The sequence below is a fragment of the Diachasmimorpha longicaudata genome, chromosome 5, assembly GCF_034640455.1.
Source record: "Diachasmimorpha longicaudata isolate KC_UGA_2023 chromosome 5, iyDiaLong2, whole genome shotgun sequence".
NCBI lineage: Eukaryota > Metazoa > Arthropoda > Insecta > Hymenoptera > Braconidae > Diachasmimorpha > Diachasmimorpha longicaudata.
Window position 1 is genome coordinate 7,043,094 of NC_087229.1, and position 25,236 is coordinate 7,068,329.

A 25,236-nucleotide genomic window follows, 5' to 3' on the forward strand; every position below is an offset into this window, starting at 1 on the left:
ATGATCGTTGATTCAACGACATAAGGACTGAGGATTTGTGATAACAATATTTTATTTATAAAATAATGCTGCTCTATGTACAAGATGCCTGGTCTCGAACACTGAAATCGAACGAATTCGGCAAGTTGATAAAAATTCACAACAAAGCAGAACAAACATATATTCAACTAATAAACAGTTCGTTGCGTCTGAATCTGGACGTTTTTCCTATTGCTTCGAGTTGATCATCATTTTTTTTTTGCTTCGCAAGTGAATTTTTCATTTACACGAATAACAAATTCATGATTTTACATTATTACGACTCATACGCAACTCACATTTGCTTTTTATCTCGATTACCGAAAATTATCACTTATTTTAAAAACGAATTCGACTTTAGTAATTAATGAGAGATATATGATTGCGTTTAAAGCTGATTCACCACGTTTGTGGTAACTAACTACAGATTTAGCAAATTATTCATCAAATTCATGAAAGGGAGGGACAGACGCCACAGAGAGAATGGGGAAAAAAGTATTGGACGAAATTGATTTAATAGAAACATTTTACCTTTTGAATTTTGCATAAATTCTTCATTTTGATTTAGAAGAAAAACCATTAAACTAATTCGTAAACATTTTTCATAAAATCGTTCATTCACCCGATAATTTGATTTTGAATGAAATGTCAAATAAAAATACTAAAGTGGCTGCATTAAACGGTTTTTATGTTCCTCATTTGCTTGTGTTTTGTGATTCGTAAAAACTTTTTAAATCCCATTTTTCCCATTTACTCCAGATTTCTCCCAAAACGAAAAAAAAGAATAAAATTTAGAGAAATTAAAAATTGACGAATTTGGCACCACATATATGCTTCCACGAAAATATATATCATGTATTTCTTAATAAAAAATAAGGAGTCGATTATTATCAACTACACTTCTACATCACGCCAGACACGAAGATTTTTTTTTTATCACAATATCTATTGAGATCCGAAAGACTATCTAATTAATTCTTCAGTTTGAGATACAACGTTTCGTTCCCTTACATCTTCTTTTGATTGTGAATTCGTGGTCTTGATTATGACCTTCAAATTATCGTTGAGACTGAAATTACAATCGAAATTTCTGGAGTGAATGAAATGTGTACCAAAGTGGTGAAGTCAAAGGATTCCTCCAGATTAATTTGCGCATTGAGAATAAACCAAGTAGGTTCAACGATAATTTTATCAGTTTTTATGTGATATTTTCAATTGCCTAAATTAATCAAGATGAAACCGGAGGTTTTTTGTAGGTATCCCTGAAACTGATTGGTCAGAGGTATTACCAGAATATTTTAAATGAAATCTCCAAGTTTATCGATAAAAATAAAAAAAGGATTCCCATAAATCCCAGGAACATTCATGAAATAATATTTTTGATATGATTTTTTTTGTTGAAAAAAAAAATTAATATTGTTCCCTCAACGCAACAGCTCAAGAGATACTTTAAAGAACGTCAAAATGAAATTCTTGAACTGTCTACCGGCTTCCCACTTGGCAACAAAAATGCTCTCCAGTATCCATTTAGTTACAAATATTTATCGAATTCTCCTATTTCTATTTAGAGACCTCGACCAGGCGTTCGTTAACGAGACATGTCATTAAATTTCGCTATTCACCCCTAAACTTCATTCCACATTTTTCATTGCCCCCCTCAATTGGAACGTGTGACCTATGCTATAGAATATTGTACAGCATGGCAGTGATTATGCACACTAATTCATTCCACTTATATTTTTCCTCACCATTACAGCGACGAAACTACTGAGAATCAAAAAAGTTTCTCCATGAATTACATTTAATCATTATTTAATTTCACTGTTTCATCTACCTTAAACCTCGACCAACTTTACAGGTGATGTTTATTCCACTGCCATTGATGCCTAAGTTATCAGAAGTAACCCAATCTACACGTAAATTTACAAACCAACAAGAGAAATAAATTTATGGTGAAAGTTATTATTTCAGCAGCCGGAGTCAATTATTATTTTAAATATTGAATTTTTCGGTAATGTTCTAAGGCATACTGAAATTCTTTCACGTACATGAGCAACAATGCAACTGCTAATTCATCAATCAATTGTTGAAATATCTTGTTCGGTTCCACATTGAAATTTAATGAAATTTAAACTTTACCAATAGGAAAGTGAAGTGGTAAAAAGTGAGGAAATCATTCTACTGTTGTTAAATCCACGGAAAAAATTGCAGAAAATTGAATTCTTCAAGAATTTTGCATATTGAATAATTGGATGACGCTTTAACCCTTGGCAAAAAATTCAAAAGTTCCAATTTTGTTCCTTCGGTCTTCTGTTCAATGAGGTATGGAAAATGTAATCATTATTCTACCCTTTACCACTTCACTCGCCATTTTTGCCATCATCGATAATGCAATAAAAATGACATCAGTGGTATTAAATCTCCTACCCGTCAAAATATTCGCCAACTCATCGATTACGGTATTCAACTCAGTATCGACATAGTAATTAGCACAATAGAAGATTAAACTTACCAAATATCTACAGCGCAAATATATTTTTTATCCTTATAATTTATTATTTAATCTATAATATTCATCACAGTGCTACGGACACAAAAATTGTGTTCTTTTTATTTTTCATTTCTCTTCATTTTCACCATTAAACGTGTAAATAATATAATTCTCTGTTCCACCTGTTTTTACTCATGGGAAATCACGACGAATGCATCACAATTTTTTTGGCTTTAACTTTCCGTTTTTTTTTTTCCAAAAATAGTTGTATTCCAAAATATCACGCCATTTGCTACTTGGTTTTTCTGTTCTCCTTTCCATTTTGCACAGAGTAAATGAAAATAATTTTATGTTAGAGATAATTCAGGAATTGAGTGTCAAAATGTCATGCTTTTTTAGTTTTTTGTTCCCCATTTAGTCTCGACGAGGGATCATCGAAAATTATTGATTAACCTCTCGACATCTAAAGGTTATTATGCGATTAGTGATGATGTGATGACATTTTACCACTCGACAACTGAATCAAAATCACCTTTGATCATTTCGATGCCATTCTTTGGATTCCCATTACTCTATATCACGTGTTGAATTTTCTTCTTTCTTCAATCGTTGAGTACCACCCATGGCAGTAACACCTCGCCTGACAATGCAATCCCACAATTTAATATCTGATTCCATCAAGAGTCCAGTACCCCCAATGCATTTCTCTTTCTCTTGAAACTCTTGCAATTGACAATGGCTATTATTGACTACAATCGACTCATCGGGGACAACTCAATCATAGCTGCTTGGTTTTTTTTTTCATTTTCTTTGTGTGTTTTGTTGACGAAAGCTCATTTCATACTTCGACGATAAGGGGAGGACTAGATAGGCGAAACGGTTGGCAACAACCCCACGGGAATAACCACGAGGCTCAGCACCTTGGTGAAAATTTTGGATTCGTAGGACCGTGAATGTAACTCCTCAACTCCTTCGGAGGTTCTGAGCCAAAATCCGATGCAGTGTCCACGTCTGATTTACGACAGATTATCATTCTTATATCGGTATGAAGATATATCCGCCCTGATTTGCCAGACATAAATCTAGAATTATTTAGAATTTGTTATTTGAAGTTTCAGCCTAAATATCAAAGTGTAATTGATAATAATTTACCTGAGATGAATGAGGTAGCGTAGTGTCTTGTCCCTCAAAGTCCTCTGTCGCAAGAAAGTGTGAGATCGTGGTGGCATGTCAGACAAATCATAAAGAACGACAAACATCTTAACAACAGTGCCCAAGGGATTCAGTAACGTCACTTGGATTGTACCACTCCTCGGTACCTGATAACCCTTCTTTCCAAGGTTAATATGAGCCTGAAAATCCAGAAAACAATTGATACTTCACGAAGACAGTCGAAATAAATTCCTGCAACTAAATAGTGAGAGGTACAACTCGCATAATATCGTAGCTGTGTTAAAAAATTAAACTTACAAGATATGGGCTCGATACTTTGTCATTATCCCCAAGCGTATAAAAAAACACTGTAACAGGAAGTTTTCGATGTTTGGGACAGAATGATCCACTGGCTCCAATCTCAGCAGTAAATCCGTGGACAGTGGAAACAGGCTCCAACCTTCCATTGAGTGCCGACTCCTCAAAGCTCCCCAAAAGTGCATGGCTCTGGGGTCTATTTCTGGTAGATGACGATCTCTTGGGCTGCTCAAAACCCTCTCCAGACTGATCAATCTCCCTGTCAGTTTCCTCCAGCGAGACAGCCCCAGGACTGGGTGGTGTATTGAGTTCAAAAAGTGCACTCCTCTTGGATGAAACTGTATTCAAACTGCTGTCATAATCAAAGCAACAGCTCCCCCTCCTCAACGGAGCAGGACTCGAAGTCAAAGGTAGCCCTGTCCTGCTATGGAAAACCATTGAAGCAGCATTTTCCAAAGACCTCCTGAACCTCTCCTGCTCAATAGCAGAAGGTACCCTGCAATCACTAGTCTCCTCGTCCGTCACCTCTTGAATCTTCCTGATCTCCTCCTCCACATCGTCATCCTCCTCCCCCTCACCAGTCGTGGAAGACACAGCTGTTTCTGAGGCTTCATGGTGATTATTAAAGTCTTTAAACTTATAATTTGTACTATTCAAATATGAACTATCCCCTGAACAATCAGGGTCATCAGCCAATGGTTTATAATTCTCAATTTTCCCCGACAAGTCGATCATCCTCTTGTCCCTGTCAATGTCTTTCGTCTCATTTCCCACCTGTGCAAATTTCGCCTGGCTCATGATCTCCTGAAATCCATTTGCCATTTCAACAGAGTTCTTCTTCTCCTGGACTTTTCTAAACAGCTGCTGAATCCTTTGTAGTCGTTTATTCAACGTCATAGAGAATTTATCCTCCTCTAGCTGTCGTGACCTAGATGTCCTCACATCAGTCGTTATCACGTGCTCTCCATTACCCTTCACCTCTTTGCCATTCAACACTGTACGTGGTCTGGTGCCATTTGAAATGTCCATCAATCCCTTTCTATCCCCACTGGTCCTCAATATTGCCCCCAATAAAACGTCAGCTTTATTGGAGACACTTTGAAGACAGGGTTCAATCGTTCTCTCGACTTTGATCATGTCCCCATTCTCCATTGATTTCCCACAAGACCGACATCCGTAATTTTCAACAGCATTTGAGGTGCCATCCAGTTCTCGGTGAATGGGACACACACATGAATCTCTCTTATCATAATAACTGTCGGTGAGGGATCTTTCTGATCTTTCACGACGACGAAGGGTCTTTACTGGGGTGCGACGTCTACCAGATGGGGTTCTAGATCTCAATACAGCGAGTACCTCGTCAAACTCACGCTGGCTCAGCTCCAAATTGCAATTTTTCAGTTTTACAGCATTGCAAGTTTTTATTTGATGATTATTACGTTCCTGTGGTTGTGGGATCAGGTCCTGGGATTCCTCAGGTGTTGGAGAGGTGCTGAGAACCCTAGCGGGTACTCGGCTGATCCAGTTCAGGATACCACCGTCTTCCTTAGGAGTGTTGTTCACGTCCTTCGGGAAAGAGAGCTTTGACATCAATTGGGTCAGGTCGGATGGGGGCTTTTCAAGGGGCTTGTCCAGGCTGTAATAGATCCGCTCGCTTGGGCCCTTTCGCGAGGACAGAGAGTAGTTGATGTGAACTGTGCAGGGGAGGGATGTCACCTCTTTTCTTAACGTCGATGGTCCTGGATTCGGTTCGTGGAACGAGCTTTGCTCTGTGAATGGATTGATCACTAGATTTGGTGCCGTGGCGATTGAAGAACGCTGGGGTGGACTTTTGTGGAGCTCTTTTGGCTCGAAAGGCACGAATGATTGGGGCTTTGGTTCCTTAACTCGCAAGTGGGTGATGGTTCCTATAATAGTAGATGGAAATGTACTTTGAAATTTTGTATGGCTTGGTTTGTGGAAGGGACTTACAGCAACTGATTGCTATTCCCCTCGGAGGAAATGTTTCTTTAATATTTACTTGATGGAAGTAAATTGTTTTCAATGACTCAAATCGGAGAATGTCGGATAAATTCTCATTCATCACTATCGCTCTGCGTTATATAATGAGTATTGCAGAGAGGTGGAAGTGGATAAGAAAATCATGGAAACAGTAAATGAACTCATTTGTGAGAGCATCACACTTGAGAATGTGATTGAAAAATAATGATTTATCGGGAATAAATACCAACCAAAACAATTCTTATCAGTTGAAAAGAGCTCAATATTTTTTTCATAGTTAATAATGTTAAAAATATTTGTCAATGAGAAAGTTGAAAAAAAAAATCTCACGCATTTGTATAAATATCCGTAAAAGTATCTCACCTAACTCAGCCTTCGCCTCCCTCTTCGGCTCGATGTCGCACCCCTCAGAAGACGGTTTATATCTCTTCTCAGTGTTCCCCTCAGCCTCATCCAAGCTAACCTGCGTCCAAAAGTACCTCTCCAAGTTTGTATTCCCCATGTACGTACTCCTCTCAAATCCCCCCTCAATCCTCTCCCGCTGGCCATCACCCCCAGCCCCCGCAGTGGCAACTTCACTGACCGAAGCCATTGGATGTGCACTGGCTTGAGTATCCGGAGGGCCACAGGGCAGTGATCTTCTGCGTTTTCTCTCCCCATTCTTAATAGATGGCGACGGTGGACTAACGTCCTCCTCCTCGCACCTACAATGATGCTTCCCAGGTGTATTACAGGGTGTTTGTAACCTATCATCCACCAGAGCTGGTAGAACAAGTGTCTGTTCACCAGAATGTGGCAGTGTTGTTTTGGTTGGTGTAAGTGCCCTTGCACACTCGTCCTCCTTGTTCTCCACTAATGGATGCATAGGACAATTGAGCTCAGGTATATCCTCCATTCGTGGCAAAGCCCATACAGAAACTTTGACTGAATTTCCATCGCCAATGGAAGCCAATGGGAAGGTGTGTTCGATTGGTGTATCACGAAATTTACGAAGATTGTCAGAATTGTAGGGAACGACTCTGGTGGCCACGTACTTTGGCTTGGAGCCATTGCTCCTAGACCACCAAGCTGCCACTTGACTGAAATGAAGACGTGAACGTACAGCCTGATACAAGCCTTGAGAATTCATCATCTCAGAATTTTTACTAGCTACAACGCCAATGCACCAGTACTCCAGCAGCAACTCAGTGTTTGGCCATTGATGAATTATAGTGGACGGTATTGGTGACACCGGATTAGTGCTTGTGGCTGTTGATAATCCACATGGGCAATCATTGCACATCACAACTTCGATGCACAAGCTGGAGCCAATGGACACCCTTTCAGCAATCTCCTTCATCAGGACGAGATATCTGTTGCACTGTAATTTTATTTCATGCATTGATTGGAGGATGATTGGGGATTGATGATATCGTTTGTGGGATTTATCTTCAGTGATGAGGGCTTATGATCAGCGTTTTGGGGGGATGGGATGATGGTGGTAGTTACCAGATAGTGCTGCTTGTCACATGTGTGCTGATTGGGAGGTGCTTGAAGGGGTGCTGCACAGTGGGGACCCTCTCTGTAGCCACGAGGAGGGCCCTGAATTCTTCCCTCACATACTAAGACTCCTAGAGCTCGGATCACACTCAATACACATCCACGATTTCCAGACTGCGATGGGGACGACATGCTGGGTGGCGGGGCACCTGATATTGCTCCGAGGCAGTGCATTTCTGAAAAACACAAGGGGATTGCGGGTTAGAGGGGAATGATTTTCGTTAATGGGGTCGGTAGGGAGAGTGAAAGGGTTGATCTGGTTTTATGATCCATCGAGGTCGAAATGTAAAGTTGCTGACTGTTATAGACCCAGCGATGTTGGATAGAGTGGAGTCTATGGAATGTTTGGTGATTGGTTCAAGAGGTTGATAAAATCCATTGAATTATTAACATTTAAAAACATAACGTCACATGTGTCTTTGACTAGCATTTTCCGCGACATTTGTGATCCTGCGTGAATGGCATTAACAACATTTTTAGTTGCGCCACTTCACTACACAGATAATTAATCAATGGCTTCATTGTTCATTGCAAAATTCAGTGATTCGGAGAGTCACCTTCAAAGTTACCGCGACAGCACTCGGTGAAGCGTCTCACCAACATCATTATCGCCCAATGATGTGAAAATAATCGTCTATTTCAGAAAATGTCTATGAAAAAGATACTGGTCAATGCTGAAGATAAGCATCCTCGAACGAGTAATCGCGCACGGTGGTTTAGTTGTATTTGAATAAAGACCCCTCGGCGGCATTCAGCCGCTCACAGGGTCTCCTCTCCATTCTCTCTCTCTTTCTATCTATAAAAAAAGGAAAATAAATAAACCGAACGGAAGAGAGAAGGGGAGCGATTCAGGGGTGAGTGTACGGGTGCGTGCCATGCGCAAAGTCAATTTTCCCTGTGTGTACGATAAAATTCGGCTCCAAAATCTTGGGAGTCTGCGCAACATTGTCGAGGTATCTAAACAAAGAGGTGACGGTGGGATGAGGGGACGATGAAAACAAAGGGATAGGTCTGGGCCAAACAAATTGACATTTGGCAAACTTTCCTTCAGCAATTAATTTTTACTTCAAGTGCAGAGAGAACTAGGATAACCAGACCAGTAATTAAACATCCACTAGAAGATGGACGACCTGAATTTTTAGTTCTACACGGAGAGAATTATCGGATTTTTCCCCAATCAGATTTACACCTCGAGCATTGAAACCTCTCCCTAGGCTCTCTCGTCCTTGGTTTTGCAGCTGTATGAGATCGAGAAATTTTTGTTGGGCTATTTTTGTACAGATCAATAAGCTACGAATAACATTAAGATTTCTATATGTTACAAAGTCTCGTAAATCTACAGTACATTGTCTCGTTCCCTGTATTATATTCCATTCTCTCCTAAACTATATTCGGACGTTCTAATCGCAGGGGTTGGGGCCCATGTAGGAGCAATAGCCAACGTAATTGGTCAATTTAGGAATGAAAAAGGTACAGACTCCCGGGTTTGCAACCGGGAGAAACAGCCACTGTAGGGCTTCCCCGAACTCCACTACCTCGAAAACCATTCGACAGTTTATTTTCCAAGGAAATTTATGAGCACTAACAATAAAACTATTGGCTGCTGATTGCAGAGGATTGCTTTAAAAAACAGCTCACCGATGGAAAAACCGAACGGATACTCAAACAAGCCTTGTTTGGACCGAAACAACTGCAACTTAACAGTTAACAAAACACCTTGAAAATAAAAATAACAAACAGAAATAATGCAGGGATATGCTTTGAACAACAGAAAAGTGTTTGGCTGAAATATATTTATTATAAGCATGAGTATTATTTCATTCAAAAATTTGTTTATTTGTCATCATTCATGTGACTTCCCGGAAAAGGAACTGCCTTCAGTGAGTAAAGTCCACCTAAGAGTCTCGAGGAATGACGAAATGGTGTTGGAGGTGATATTTTTTCCTCGAAGGTGTTAAAAAAATTATTTTTAAGTCAGTTTAAGTGTTTTCCCTCCCCCCTATCATCCATAAAAGCTTATCCAATAAAAGACAATAGAGAGCACTAGATTTTTTGTGGTTCTAACGCTACAATTGCTTCACCTCAAACAAGACTTGTTCGATATACAATATTTCGAGGCTGTTGGTATAGAGCTCCCTACATGTGTGGAGTTGACGTCCGAGGGGAAGGCGAGCATCGGCCGACCGCACAAGTTCGAAAACCCCGTACCTACAGTCTGAACAAAATTCGTTGCCAGTGATTTTGCCAGTCATGAGTTTGAGAAGACTGAAATACCAATTCCCATTTAAGGAAGAGTAAGGAATACTACGGAAAAATATTTTATTTTTGCCAATGCAAAGGCAAATGAAAAAAAAAATCTACAAAGTGAAACCTTTCGCTAAAAATACTCGATCTGAAAGAGTATTGAACAGCCTTCCTCAGAGAAATCCCCAAAGAGAAGGGGGAGGTAATAATGAAGAAGCAGCCATAAAGAAAAGACTATCCATCAAATATGATTTTTCAAAAGCGAGAATGCTGAAGGCCGTTTGAAATTGGCTCGTGTGCTTCGCCCACACGTGACACGTGTAGAATTTCCTCAAACCCACCACTTCCCCAAACGAAAATCCATCCAAGCTCGATTCCTCACCCTTGTAGAACCGTTAAACCCAGCCAAAGGTCCTATTTCTCCTGAAAAAAAAATAGCTGGAGGGTATCCCGAGGGCGTGCCAACGGTTCTCGCTGCTCGATCCGTTCACCTCGGGGGCTCAGACACAAAGAGAACCAAGTTCAACGTCCCCACAGCCCACCTCGCTCCAAAGTGCTACGCAGTTCATCCACTCGTTTATGTCGTTTCGTTACAATTAAGCTTCGCAGTATATCCCCCACAACGTCCCCTCTATTCATCAGAACATTCATCTAGAATTTGAAATCCATCTGTGTGAATAGTGAATATACGAGTTTGTTACCATTCAAAAGAAGCCTAATTGGAGGACTAAGACGGTGAATGCAAAATTTTCGTAAAAAAATGGCGAGATAGTCGAAACATCGAACACAAGAAGTTAATAATTTCAATTTTACTCAATAAAATCCAGGAGTAGTTGAAAAATTACTTCATGGGAATAAAAAATGGGATTTCAACGAGAGCTCCATCAAATCACGATTTAAAAAATTAAGAATCATTCACAAATTACCCCCAGAATTCATTTCATCTTCTGGTGCTAATTTGATCATTCTGATCATTCTTAGTAAAAGCTCATTGATACTTCAACGAAATAAATTCTATTGAAATAGAAAGCAATCATTTTTCTTTCATAATCAAAAGTCTAATCTTTGACTTCTTTACGTGAATGTCCCTCATCTCCAAACTCCTTAATTAAAAATAAATATCAATAACCGCATTATCGCGAGAATTATTTTCCTATCAAATTCTCCCCTCTCAAAATAGTAACTTGTTGAGACGTTATTTATACTAACCGTCACAAATATTTCGTACCCGATTCGCCAGGGCTTCCCTCTTTCACCTCTTATTCGTCGCTCCAGCCAATGTGTTTTTATTTAAACAGTATCTCTCGAGTCACCTCACGTGGTTGGCCTGCAGTCACCAGCGTTCCACTTGATACCCCACTGGCCATTTAAATCCCTCACTCTCTCGTACTCAATATCCCTCCTCCGAAAGCCGTGCCACTTCATTCTTTCTGCTTGCATGAGCTATTCTCTCCTCTCCAGATTAAATAAAGAAAGAAACTTGTGTTTTATCCACTAGCTCTCCTCATTGCAAGACTTCTTGAAAATGTCGCTTGAACAGATATCTTCTTCAGGTTTTTATTCCTGGATATCAGGTACTTCTTGGACAAAACTACTAGCCGTTCGAGATATATAAGTTGTTGGTGGAAAATCCATGTGCAACTGGCGTTATAATTAATTGGGATTTAATTTGACAATGTGTAAACATCAAGTGACTTCCTTCCTCCCACCCTCGGTTCTTCTCCTGGACGTGAGTCTGACCATGTTTTCCACTCGCCTATCAATCACCACGAGATATCTGGGAAGAAAACAGTCACCACATTGCCGATTTTGTTGTTCAATAAATTCAATTAACTCCATTAAACAGATTATTATAATTGTCAGCCTGTTATGACACCTGGATATCAATCAGGGTGAAATTATTGAAATGAACAAAATAATCATTTAATTTTAAGGAAATTCAGTCTATTTATCTAGCTGTATAAGTATCATGTAAGATACCTAATATTAATAATTATTTTTATGTAATCAACCACGTCGTTTTATGGAGCCATTGTGGATCAGCTTTTCTGAGACTCTCATGCGAGAATACGATATTCCTTACATAAGATTTTCCATTTCAAGTAAAGGAAAAGTTGGCTAATAAAGACGACATCAAATGGACTTGGTTAATCTCACAAAATGAATTATTCAGCATGTCAAGTTATAAAATACAAGCATGGAGTGAGGTAGAGTTAAGAAAATTGTTGATTACGTTGACAGAATAAGGCAGCTCTCCATGATCAATAAAACGCTGGTCTCTTAAAAATTTAGTAGAGAAATTGATAACATTTCTTATTAATCCTCCCCTATCCGATCGCTTCAATTACTTAATCGATACGAAGCTGAATACTAATATCAATAACACATGAACAAACATGTACACAGATAGGAGCAAAAATGCAATCAATGGGATAGTTTTCACGAAAAGTGAAAACTCAATTACTTTGTAACCAAGGATGAAACTCAATTGATTCATCATTACCTGGTTAATGGACAAAGATACTAGTAATGGCCGTGACATCATTGGCATCGAAATAATCGTAAGATATACCAAATTGTTGAAATAATAATCTAATGAAAGAATGCCTGAACGTCAACGCCTAGCTAATATAAAATCTAATCCATTCATGTACAGTAAATAAATCATTTCGATAGAATAAACTCAATAATATTGACTGTAAAAAATAAACCGGAACTAGAAAAGAAAATAAAATCCCCACATTTTATTCCATGTCCAGAACTTGACATTTTTCTATTTAAAAATACAAGAAAGACTGGCATTCTAATTCCCTGCTCAACGAAAAATCGTCCAACAAATTATTCAAATGATTATTCAACCATAACACGCTTGGTTACCAAAGCAGATTCAATAATGAATTGAATTTATTCATCTGTAGTTGAAAGAAATACCAAGAGAATGAAAGACTAATAATTCTGGTTCCTTTTAAGATGACACAACCATAAAAAAAGGAAGTGAATCCCCGGATTTTATTTTATCCTCAGTACTCGAACAAATCCAATATCCTTCCTCTTCAAGCAAGGTCACGAAAAAAGCCTGATATGAGCTTATCATGTCACCACTCTGATATTATCTATCACTCCAGGAATCCATACCCAGGACCTGAGACTCAAACCCAAGAGCCGATGTCCACGACATCGCAATATATCCATCACCACAAAGTGATTCAATTAATTCACCTCGCTCATTTCACTATACTGTGATGTATAATTATTAACAAGGTAATATTCCACTTCATCACCACCTCACATCCACTGTAAAATCTCAGTTCAATACACATATCTCATTGCGCAACTCGTTCCCAGATTACGCACGTTCACTAACGACTTACCGAACGAGCAAGGACGTTATTATTCTCTTTGTTCTAGTCCTCCTTGTCCTGCTCTACGTCAAACCCAGCCAAATGTGAATTAGAAGAGCGAGATGAACATGAACGTTCACAAAATGCTTGACTTATCGTGTCAAGGCTTATCGACCAGGTCCCCGAAGCAAGACCTATCACCATTTCTTTAGCCAGTCAAAAGGCTCTTGATTATTTTCGTAACGGATTTCTTTTTTTTTCGACACGATTAAGCACAAACGAACCACTGCAGCTGTTCGTACTGGCCGAGTAGATGGCAATTTAATGAAAGTTTTCGTACAAGAAACAATCAAGAGAAAGAACTTCAAAAAATGAATCAAAACCTCTGGCTCTTCAGTTTTGTACATACATTTGATTTGATTGGTAGTAATGGTGGGGGAAGGGAATGGTGGAGGGGAACGACGAGGTCAGCTGAGCGGTCGAGCCTGCACAGCTGGGACGAGCCCTGCAAGATGGCCGCCAACAGCTGATTTAGTGCGTCGCGCAGGCGCACGCTTTATTTTGTTATTTTTCCATCCTTTACACAACCATCTCCGTCGGAAGAGCTCGCTCTCTCTCTTCTGCACGTGCAGTGCATCCACGCATGTGTTCACCAGGTATATCTTGCTATGCACATTTATATGGGAAGACTATTTGTGGATTTTCATCGACACAGTTGAGGGACACGTGCTACGTTATTACCTAATTTTTTATGCACTGTTGAACGGCTTATTACTTTGGTAAGTCGAGGGTCATTTTCGTAACGTTATTTCTGTTTATTCGTTGCGAAAGTATTTTTCTCATTATTTTACTTTTACTCTTGTTAGGTGTTAACGAATCTAAAATAAACAGAGGGCAGAATGGAGCGAAACGTTGGCTTTGTTGTGGTCAGAATGAGTTTGGTTTGATTCACTCATTTGTTCAGTGAAACCAAAGCTGATTAAGATGGACTAAAATACTGGGTAATCTTTGAACTGTTGAATGAGGGCGAAAGTTTGAAGATACCGGAGATTTTGTTGGTGAGTTTTTCTAATTACCCCATGACATTGTGAGGAGGGGTTTAGGGGAGGGTCATCCAAAATGGAGATTTTTTATGGTTATTCGATTGTGTATCAGTCAGACGGATATTCAATGATTGAGGCCTCTGAGCTCATTCCAAAGAGAAGCGAGTCTATTTTGCATGGAGAAAGTTCTCATTTAATTGAAAATTAAATGAATTAACATAAATGCAAAGTGCAGATTCATGTATTATCTGTTTTTGGTTATGTTTGTGTTCAATTTCCACGCAATTGCACAATGAAAATCACGAAAAGCTCAAGTAATGGCTTTTATGCACTCTAACCTAATTGAAAAATCATCGCGTGCTAATAAATCCATCAATTTATATTCGTGGTTGATTGGGATCGATTCGGTAAGATTGATTAATTCTATTAGATGTTTGAATTGTATCATAGGCCTCGACACGTGTTACTTAAGCACGTGTCCTTTCACTATGTGGCAAAATGCTGGGTTTCACTCGAGAATTTTCCATACCTCCTCTCTCTTTCCCTCTGGCTTTCACTGCAGTTTCATTTCCATTATTCAGAGGCTCATGGAGTTAAATAGTGAACAGCGGCAGTGGCCGTGGTTGAACGTTTTTTCTTCTTTTATTTACGTAACTAATAGAGAATGGAAACTGCAGGAAGTTATGTTCGGTATCGATGAATGTGCATTAATTGTGATTTTTTTTTTAAATAGAATTGAATGGAGAGGAATTGGCCTCGTTTTTTCGTAGTAGTGCACAGGTTTTTCCTGCCTCGTCTTTCTCTTTTAATGTGAGGATTAGGGGAAGGCGAGAGGGGTGGTAAAGGGAGAAAGGTAGAGAAGCCTAGTTCTAGAGCTTGTTCAATCTAGGTTAACCTGAATATTATGCAAGTGCTGCGTGTCCCACTACACTGACATCCAAGTGCATAATCGGAGTTGAACCACAAACGCCATGCACCATTTGGCGCGCCAGAAGTTGTGAGATTTTATGGGATTGAGAGTAGATTTTGCATTTCGTGGGTTGGAGATTCAATTGGAGATTTTTTATGATGATAACGATTTCGAGGGACCGTTCAGAGGTTTTTTATGGCCTTCATAGAATTTCCAGAAAAGGTCTTTTGGTATTTTCCACTGGCATTACTCGTTATTGACGTAATTTCTCTTCATTAAGACGTCAAAAAACGATTATTTTATTAGAATGGGATTGAACTTTATGACCAATTGAGGGTATAATTATCTCAGCAATGGGTCATTTTAGATGGAAAGTCAAAGAAACTTCGTTGCCATTGGAAAAATTGCTAGTAAATGTTTATTCATATTTTCTCTGAAAATTCATCACGCTTAAATCCCTTGTTAAGTAACATGGAAATTTTCCATTTTCATAATTATACGATGATTTCACGATTTCCGACTGAAATATTGAATGGCAAAACTTCCTTTCTCATCTTCCCCTCGAAGTCGTAGTTTATCAACATAATAAAAAATTCAACACATGAAAAATCAGCTTATTTTATTCTACTACGTTTCACTTAATTGCTGATAAACGCCAGAGGCTCTTTGGACTCGAGTCAAAAGGACAAAATGGACTATACGAAGGGGCAGTGGACAGTGGAATTAGCGTTCAAGGCAATGGCCCACGGTTGTTTCATCGTTTCGAAACGTGACAGACGATATTTTTAGTTTTTTTATCCTCCGCCACAGAAAACCCGGAAATGTTGTTACATTTGAATACACGTGTGCTTAGATTTCAATCTTGAGTACACACAGCAATTGATATTGCGTGTTACACAATCCAATAGATCATTCAGACTTTGGAGTTATTTGGTTATGACGTCACACGATTTTTTAATTTTTTAGGTCTATTACAACCCTTTCTCTTCAACCCTTTACAGCCTGTCACGTTGCAACCCTCCTATATAGACGGGGACCATAAGCCTCCTATATAGACGCCTCCTATAGACCCTCTATAACCCTCCGTACCATAAGCCTCCTATATACACGGGGATTTATGGTCCCCGACCGTAAGGCTGGACGGGGACTTATCCTCGACCATAAGGCTGGACGGGGACTTACGGTCCCCGTTTATATAGGAGGCTGGGGTAAAATAGACTGTTCGAAACTGAAATGGAGAAATTGAAAGAAATCGAAGTAGTTCCTTGTTCCGGGTAGTTTCACGATGTACAATACTAATTTGTCAAAATGCAAAATCATTCTACCGTCATTACCATTAGTCGAAGAGGGAAGTATTTACAATCTCGTCCCGAGCATCCCAAACCGAAATCACAAAACAAATACATTCGGGATGTGGACAAAAGTGCGATAAGAAATTATTTTGCCCGATAAGAGCGACCATTGACATAGGTCTTGTCGATTACAAGGAAAAAAAAATCGCAAACTCTCGTGTGCACACTTGATCCTTCACCCATCGGATTATCGTAATGACTGATCACACAATGGAAGAAATATAAATGAAGGATGATATTTCATGAGGCACATGTGTCGACATGTGCTTGAGGCGTGTTTCAGGTACGAAACCGTGTTGCATTGAACGCCCGTTGATTCTCCCATCAATGTAGGTCAGGTCATGTGCAACAATCCTCATTTTTTTTTTCTGAGATATAAAAAAGGAAAGGTGTTCCACAAAAATTTTCAAAATTAATTTTTGAAAAATGAAAGGAATTGAACGGCCAGAATTTACCTAGAACGTAATTAGGAAACTTCGGAGATTAACGTTTGGAACATAGAGATAATCTTCAGGGGTTTTGTAGGTAAGAAATTTTTGTGTCAGCTCAGAAGTTTCATTGAACGACAAGATTTTTGCAATTTTTGCAGCTAGTAAATGGGAACAAAATCACTCCTCAAGATTTTTGCAATTTTTGCAGATAGTAAATGGGAAAAATTCTCTCCTTTCGCATTTTCAGGATGAAAATAACGTTTCTCGTATTTGTTCAATAAATATCACATGAGATGAATGCCACTGGGTGTGGCAATCCTCATATTTTTCTCCATCTTTTATGATTCCGACACGAAAAATTTTCCGGAAAAATTCGAAAATTAAATTTCTAACATTTGATGAAATGTTTCGATCTTCAATGTTTCCGATAAAATAACAATAACACGAAATTTCAGACAATTTAAAATCAGGTCGAAGAGTTACAGGGAGATTTGAATTGTAGACATTATTTAAAGATTTTCAAATTAACTACCACCACCAATACTGAACTGCAAATAGACCACAAACTTAGCCACAAGGTTTTTGTTTATATCAACTTCCGTTCATAACTTATTTCCGACTTTTATCTATAACATCTAAATTTATCATCACAAAATTAAAAAATTTCACAGCGTGAAATCAATTTCCATTACATCATTTTCAAACCTGTGTAGTCCCTGAATTAATTCCGCTGACACTAATGTACAATATTTATAAAACTGGGAAGGGAGTGTGCGCACCTAAGGGATCGTTGCGAGCCGATATTAGGATGGGCAAATACATGTACAATATTGCACAAACTCACGCGAATTTCACGAGTACCTACAGTACCCAGGAGAGGTGACGGGTCGAGAGGAAAGACCTGACCATATGTACAATACCAGAGGAAGTGATGTCTGAAGAGGGCCCACGGTCCTTGGGTATTATCCCAAATTTAACAACTTCATTTACCTGAAACCCTGTCCCCTCGACTGGCTAATTCCCTCATTCCGGGATGAATAATGCTCAAGACATTCACTCAAATGGCTCTAAAGGAACGTGGTACCGACTGAGTAATAATTTCTGAGTAAAATCCATGAGTTTTCATTGTAAAATACATCTGGCAATATGGTGTCCCCCATCGAGTTTGTGCACTTTCACGTTGGATTCCCTTTTTCTTGTCTTATTCTATTTATTCTATTTTTATCGTAGCATTTCTCGATATCCCCAATATCCCCTCCCCCTGGGAGGTGCTGATTTCTGATGGACAAAATGAGACACGAAGGTCGAGGGTATAAATAATAAACTCACCGATTCAATAATACCAGACGAGAGAAGCACGATTCCACCGAGCCCGGAGTCAATTCTCTTGGGTCAAATGATCCCCGTTGGCTCCATAGCCCCACGATTATTTCACCGTCTGTCAGTACACAATTATTTGTGGAAATTTTGACAATTGTTCTTGGTTACACTTTTTATTATTCGGCGGTGTTACCACAAATGGCGAGGGCTCATACTTGGTGCACTCAATGATAAGTCGAGTGAGTGAGGACAAAGCACGACCTACGAAACACTCCTTCGTTGTGATACCAATGAAGGTCTGTTGCCAACTGACCCAGCCGCTGTGACAGCTCTCTGCGGGTGAATTTCTACCAGTTGTTGGGGAATATATATCCCTAGGGAAGGGAATTTTTACGGAGGCCGATGGATTTTAAGGTTATTGAAAGGGTCGCAACAGCTTGACACCCTTGATTTTATTGGAATTGAAGGGCGAAGAGAGGCAATTCAGTTGTTTTGGGGGGTATTTAATGTTCATTTGGGTTCGGAGGATTTTTTTTTTAATCTAGGGATTTCTGGCGCTGAATTGGCGGCGGCATCGATCATACGGCAATCAGCTGTGTTCTATTTCGCGACTGGCTGTTGCCATTGGCCCACGGTGGACACATGAATTGCGTATCAATTTCGATTATGAACGTAAATGTTGGCGATTCAAAGGGGAAGGGATAATTAAGGGCCCATGTTTGGGTTGGATTGATTATCTGGCCGGATAGCAACACATGTGTGATTTTATCGTTAAGTGGCAATGCTTGTTTCGATTTTTGTAGGTTAACAAATGCCTTTGTTTTGATTTGGAGGGGCAGGAATAGCTGGCCAGGTCATCCCCAAACTTTTCCATCCTGGGAGGGTTTATGTCAGTATTTGGGTTCTTTCGTTTTCATTTAGTTTCTTTTTATTTCTTTCTCATTGTTATAGAATATAATGGACATTATATTTATATACATTTCGTACAAAGTGTTTTTCATTCCTTTACAATGAAATAACATTATGCACAATTAGGAAGATCATGTTGATTTTTTGATTTTCAAATATTTATATCTAGAACTTGGCAAAATGAATTTTTAGCCAGGGGAATGGGAGTTAAGGATAACATAGAGTTGTCCAATTGATTATATATTTACAAATGAACACTTGCGTGGATTTATTATCAAGTGTCGATCTGAGAATTACATTGAGTGCAAGAGCTTAAAAATATTGGTTAAAAAATTTGTATGTCAATTGAGAGATCGGGGAAGTGGTAAAATTATTACTTCTTTCCAGATTTTTTAATTCCACCAGTGACGAGCGGGCCCTTCTGACCTGCTTTCTTGGCTGCCTCGGCCATGGCTTTCTGTGCCTCCTTCTGTTTTTGTTTGAATGCCAGGTCGTCTTCGTCGAGTTCTTTTGATTCCTTCTTGGGGGCTTTCAGGGGCTTCTTTTTCCCACCTTCACGGCCTGACATTCTAAAAAACATTTTATCATTAGGTTAGACACGTCTGTATAAAAAGAGTTGGATAAAAATGGAGTGATAATTTAGGAATGTTATGAATACTCAGGAGCAGTGTCTTGCTCCTCAATTGATGCGATAATCTGAAAAATTGTTCATTTTTCAGTTTTAAATGCAAGAAAATATTTTATTCATCATTATTGATCTTAAACAGAAGTTGTACAATAGCCTCTATCTCATCCAATTAGTTGGTACACAAATTCCACATTTCTTTTTGCAATAATTCCCACGTGTAGCCGAGGAACACGCGCATCTCTTTATGTTCAACGATATTGTAGGTTAGGTACAAAGACAGACGTCAGATTCCAATTTTTTAGGGTAGTATTTTTAACTCTCTATTTTTATTTAAGAATTAACGCAAAAAATTCCTATCAGATTATTTGAGCGAAATGTATTGAATTTTCATAAACAGTTTGAATAGAATCGAATGTTTTTAGTGAGAAGAATTCTAGGTTAAATGCACCGACAGACGTCAGGCTCACATTTTCTGAAACCACTTTTCGAATTTTCAATTTTCCTCATTTATTTATTACACATGGAAGTACTTACTTGAGATTATTCAACTGGAATTTGTCAAGTCTCCCCTTAGAATTCGAGGAAAATCAAGTGTTCCTTGAGGTAAAAAATTATTCGGCAGTTTAATTGAAATTCACCACGAGGGAGCGTGGGAAGCTTTTCTCCATTGTTTCCTCTAGATATCCCTAGATGCGCGAAAGTGCGTGACAATGGGACGAAGGGGGGAGAGGGACGCGGCGCAGAAGTAATGCGCGGGGGCACGGCCTTTGTGGAGTGAGTTACAATGGCGATTTGGCGCGCGTTAGACTGCAATAGTTGTTTCAGACCGGTATAAACAATGAAATTGTTCGAAAAATATGGAGTGGCATGTGATAAAGTGATGTGTGATAAGTGATAGTGGGTTTAGTGAAAGAGTGAGTGAAGATTAGAAGGATGAGATCGTTTTAGAGAAGCGGGAGGTGAATCTCAATGTCGCAGCCGGCACAGGTAATGCTAAATCTTTTGTTCTGGATTGTTTGTTTTTGGAAATCGGCAGATTCACGTTTGCCGTTGCTTTGTGGGGGGATGGAATGTATTTTCAGAGTTATTCTCAATAATCATCTGTCGATGGGCATGATCTTGAATATTTAGTGCTTGTGATATATAATAAATGCACTGGGAACGATGATTTTACAGCTTTTGTGCCGAAGTAGATGAAAATTATTTAGCAATGGCCGACGGTTTGCGAATTTTTTTTGAGGTGCATGGGTTCTTGATATTTTATTAAGGATACGAGGAACAATGGGTCGGAATAATTCACGGCGGAAATTGGAAAATTAATTTTCTACTCATTTTTTGGGAATATTATGCATTTATTGTTGATATCTCTGTTCTTTACGACTCTCGAAAAATTCGTGCATTTAATGAACAAAGAATCTGATTATTTATATTTTTTCTAATATTCATGGACTGAACATGTTGGATTTTTGAAAATGATAATATGATTCAAAAATCAAATAATTCAAAATCATACTGCTGTGGCGCTACAAAGGTCGGCAACGTCGGCTGCTAGGTGCTAGCCTGCAGTCACCAAAATGGCGTTCCCCCAAAACATCACACATTGCGTGTGCCTGTCGCGCCCTTTTACCCTTAAAAAATAAAGGATTAACGGCTTCCTGCGACAGTTTACGAAGGCTTCTATGAAATTAATATCTCAATTATCGAACGCAAACACGGGGTAACCACATTTCTTTCATCGCGATTTTTATTAACTATGTACGGCCGCGAATGTGTTCCCGACAGAAGCCAATGAGACTGGGAATTTTATACATTTTTTGATTAACCTCCCGCTCCGTTGAGAAGTCAACAACCTGCATCAAAGTTTTTCGTGTGTGCTATTCGTTGATTTCATTTGGTGTGCCATAAATTGATTTATTGCTTGCATATTGTGTACAAGGTAAGTGTCACTATCACGTTTTTAGCGAAAAAAATTACCACAATTGTTTTTTAGAATAGTAATTATTGTTTTGGTTGCAATATCAACTCTGTAATTTCCGCTGATTTCATTTCTGTTGAGTTTTTTATGTCTCCTAATCGAGAAATGTAGAAAAATGTAATTTAATGAGTCCCAATAATTTGTTCCCTCTGGAAAAACCCGTTATATATCTTTGCATTAAACAATTTCAGGACTTGAGAAACACTAATTCAAGATGCCGACTCATCCGAAATATCGTAATCTCAAGCGCCCTAAAGTAGTTGCAAAGAGGAATCTGAAGCGTCGTGACTACAAGCCTTCAAGTGCTCCGATCTGTAAAAAATTACAAACCAACAATAAAGCCCTGGCCCAGGCCCTCTCAAAACAGAAAGAAGAGACCCAGCAGTTGACTCTAAGCAACCTGGAGCTCACTCGCCAGCTGAATGAGGCAAATCACAAGACGAGAAGACACATAGAAGCCTTCTCGCTTATTCTCCAGAACTCCCGAGAAGCCATGAACCTGATGGTAAAAGCGACCGAGCAAGTGGTGAGTGCTATATCCACCTGCAACACACTACTCCACCCAGACAGTGGTAATCTTCCGCGACCCTTAAGTACAAGAGATTCCAATCGTCGTGTCTCCATAAAGTCCCCTAACAAGTCCCCAGCAAGGGGCGTTGTCCAGCCAATGGTCAGTGGTCACGCCATAGCTCAGCCAGCAATTGCCCTGAGTAGAATTAGAATAGTGTCAATGCCGCCAACCATCAGTGACATTGAAGAGGGATCTGAATCTCCAAGCACCCCAGCGAGGGCAGTAACGAGGATCCCAGCGAGTCGTAATAGAGCCCTGAATCGAGGTATTCCGTCACTGATGCCTCAGAGAATCCGAGTAAGTTCACCCAGAGACGATTCTTTACCTCCTGACGACAGACGACTCTCCAGCATCAGTAGACGTTCCAGTAGATACCAAAAACGAAAGTCCAGGGTCTCGAGACACTCTGACCTAGAGCCCCGGGACAGTATTACGCTGATTGAAACTGCGATGAGAACCCCTAGAGTATCGTTGGAGGACGTATCTAGCTTGATGCAGAACTCTCACACCATCAATGTGAGGAGTCTGATGGACATTGAGGAGGGCTCAGGCTTCCAGAGCTCTGGTGTAACTGATACCAGCCGTCCAAGTGAGGAATTCGCAGTTCCGGCTATTTCCGAGGATGTGTCTTCAACAGAGGCAGTGGAATCAGAGTCACCAACATCATCACCAGTCTCGAGGACATCCTCTCCGACTTATCAATTGGACCATAGAGCAAGGAAGGAGCGCAAGAGGAGAATGGCAAAGAAGGCTAAAATGGGAGAAACGAAGGTGGAGAAACCGGCGTTCAGACGAGGGCAGCAGAGAGCCCTTGAAGATGATCCCCTCGAGGGGACGAGTTGGAGGTACAGTAATGAACTGGAAGGGCTTGACGATGGAAATGGCCAGGAGAATAATCGGACGGGTAATGGGACTGGTGAGACGAGCCTGGACAACTCCGGTGGGTCCAGGATGAATGATATATCGTCGAGGATGTTGGATGGCGCTTTGAGGGATTCATCGGGATTCTCGACGACTAATCGTATGTCCCTGACAATGGTGAATGCTAACAATACGTGGGACGGGTCTGATGATCAGGAGGAGAGATGTCAAGTTATAAATGCAGCAGTAACTAGGACAAACAGCGATGAAGAAACGACAAATTTCACCGCTCTTTTTGCCAGGAATGTCTGCACCTCTAGGGGACGAGTTGCGGATTTTGATCCTGATGAGTTTACCATGATGAGGAGACCAATTGCGCCTTTTAAGCCTTGCATTATGGCTGAACTAGAGATGCCTGACATTCCACCTCAGGAATTGGAGGAGCCGTTGGTGAGTGCCCCCGAGGTGATGGCTGAACCTGAGATCACGAAGACCATTCAGATTCAGGGGGTCAATCAGCAGGCAGCGGTGTCGTCTAGAGCCACGGGGGAATTACTACCGAATGTAACTTTTAATACGAGTGTGACGATGCCTGTGGACACCGCTGGAGGGGAGTCTGAGGATGATACAATGGTGCTGCCTAATGGGAGGCGGGATAGAGTGGTTCTGCCTATTGCAGAGTCGTCCAGCGAGTCTGAGACATCGACACCTCCGAGGAAAACTGTCAAGAGAGTCGGAAAATCTAAGGGAAGCAAGAGGAAAGATCCTGGTTCCGCCAAGGTTGTCTTGGAGAAGCTCAAAACGCCGCAGCAGAGGAAGAGACCTGGATCACCTGTACCCAGGTCACCCTCGATTGATACGTATTTGTGAGTATTTCAAGAATGTTTTTTGGAAAGTTTTAGGGGAGGGCTTTTGTGCTTAAAAGTTCTCTGAGGAAATTAATATGACCTTCAGATAATTATGGCTCCGTAAAGAAATAATTTACATGGTTCCAAGAAATTTTCTCAATCGAGGTATAAAAAATTTACAAAATTTGTGTATTCATTTTGTTTGATTGATAAATTTAAAATAATTAATTTTATGTCTTCATTTATAGGAACAGAACATCAAATTCCCTCGCCAGCGATTCAGAAAGCAGTAATGCCAGTTTTGGTAGTAATGGTCGTCCACGGCGACAGAGAGCACCAGTTAATTTTGCAGAACCTTCATTGAGAAAGTGAGAGCTCTTTAAAGTGTATTTTTATCTATCATTTATTGAGAACATTCACCTGCTCATTTTATTTTTTCAGAAAATTGAGGCGAGACTAAGTGTTTCTTGGCGATAGTATAGCCTTTAATGACTGAACTAAAGGACTGCCTGTAATCACTAAGTAATTGACCCAATAGTTAGAGGTCGACAATCGCATTTCTAGGGTAACGTCAGGCCTACAGAATAAAGTTAATTGTACTCATTCTCTCTCCAAGTTTATTTAAAGATTATAGACCCTAACTAACCTGCCCCAGAGAGAAAATTCCTAAAAAACATGTATAAAAGTTATTGTCAAAAATATGCTGTATTCATCGGCGTTTTTCACTTGATTAAACCATGTCGTATTCATTGTCGTTGGGAACTGCATAATTGCTTATTCAGAACTCCCCAGATGACAGAACACTGAAGGGTGGCTGAAATGTTTTTTTGCTTAAACACTTAATTATAAGAAATGCTGAAGTTTAATTGTGATTGTTTTTTTTTGCTTAGAAAGTTAATTAAAACAATTTAAATCATCGTCAGGAAAACTCCTGATGAAGTCCATTTTTTTAACATAAGGGAAAAAGTTATTGACGATTTCCAAATATATTTTACGCTTTCAATTATGAAATTCATCAATTGAATGTTGTCGAAAGTTGTAAAAAATAATGGAAAACTACCCACGTTCTTATTATTTTTTTCCATGTGACTTTTTAACAATACCTTGATTTACAGGAATTTATGGGAATAGTTTGAACTTTCAGGCACTTTAATTTGGTTTAGTAGCGACATTATTATGTTTCACAAGGAAATTACTATTTTTGGTGGAACAGTGAATAACAACGCATTGAGTAAGATTAATTAAGCTTGAAAAGTCAAGGGAGTTGCAAAAAATTAGCTATGA

At 39.5% G+C, this 25,236-nt stretch overlaps 3 protein-coding genes across 8 annotated transcripts; 1 reads left to right on the forward strand and 2 right to left on the reverse strand.

Moving 5' to 3' along the window:
* Positions 1-34: 34 nt before the first annotated feature.
* On the reverse strand, positions 35-18,483 carry LOC135162068 (atos homolog protein A). 6 transcript variants are annotated; one of them, XM_064120168.1, is made up of 8 exons: positions 18,170-18,483; positions 10,973-11,540; positions 10,146-10,414; positions 7,469-7,695; positions 6,344-7,340; positions 3,980-5,886; positions 3,662-3,861; positions 35-3,591 (listed from the first exon to the last, which is right to left on the reverse strand). In XM_064120168.1, exons 4-8 carry the CDS (start codon positions 7,691-7,693, stop codon positions 3,423-3,425), a joined length of 3,498 nt encoding a protein of 1,165 aa, XP_063976238.1. In that variant the 5' UTR covers positions 7,694-7,695; positions 10,146-10,414; positions 10,973-11,540; positions 18,170-18,483; the 3' UTR covers positions 35-3,422. The 6 variants fall into 6 exon arrangements, with proteins under 6 accessions (XP_063976238.1, XP_063976241.1, XP_063976236.1 ...); XM_064120171.1 differs by lacking the exon at positions 10,146-10,414 and having other exon boundaries at positions 10,992-11,540; XM_064120166.1 differs by lacking the exon at positions 10,146-10,414 and having other exon boundaries at positions 18,170-18,482.
* Positions 18,484-19,293: 810 nt separating this feature from the next.
* Positions 19,294-20,390, reverse strand: LOC135162135 (translation machinery-associated protein 7 homolog). Its single transcript, XM_064120305.1, has 2 exons — positions 20,232-20,390; positions 19,294-19,638 (listed from the first exon to the last, which is right to left on the reverse strand). Exon 2 carries the CDS (start codon positions 19,635-19,637, stop codon positions 19,443-19,445), a length of 195 nt encoding a protein of 64 aa, XP_063976375.1. The 5' UTR covers position 19,638; positions 20,232-20,390; the 3' UTR covers positions 19,294-19,442.
* An 860-nt stretch (positions 20,391-21,250) lies between these two features.
* Positions 21,251-24,556, forward strand: LOC135162082 (uncharacterized). The gene is made up of 4 exons (XM_064120201.1): positions 21,251-21,633; positions 21,864-23,970; positions 24,201-24,320; positions 24,394-24,556. Exons 2-4 carry the CDS (start codon positions 21,887-21,889, stop codon positions 24,410-24,412), a joined length of 2,223 nt encoding a protein of 740 aa, XP_063976271.1. The 5' UTR covers positions 21,251-21,633; positions 21,864-21,886; the 3' UTR covers positions 24,413-24,556.
* Positions 24,557-25,236: the final 680 nt, after the last annotated feature.

Excerpts from the sequence above, each read along its gene's own strand:
- LOC135162082 (XM_064120201.1), top strand. The coding sequence starts at position 21,887 with ATGCCGACTCATCCGAAATATCGTAATCTCAAGCGCCCTAAAGTAGTT. Across the intron at positions 23,971-24,200 it reads CCCTCGATTGATACGTATTT|GAACAGAACATCAAATTCCC; the intron begins GTGAGTATTTCA and ends CTTCATTTATAG.
- LOC135162068 (XM_064120165.1), bottom strand. The coding sequence starts at position 8,125 with ATGATGTTGGTGAGACGCTTCACCGAGTGCTGTCGCGGTAACTTTGAA. Across the intron at positions 7,341-7,468 it reads GTGACAAGCAGCACTATCTG|TGCAACAGATATCTCGTCCT; the intron begins GTAACTACCACC and ends ATAAAATTACAG. Across the intron at positions 3,862-3,979 it reads AAGTATCGAGCCCATATCTT|GCTCATATTAACCTTGGAAA; the intron begins GTAAGTTTAATT and ends CTGGATTTTCAG.
- LOC135162135 (XM_064120305.1), bottom strand. The coding sequence starts at position 19,637 with ATGTCAGGCCGTGAAGGTGGGAAAAAGAAGCCCCTGAAAGCCCCCAAG.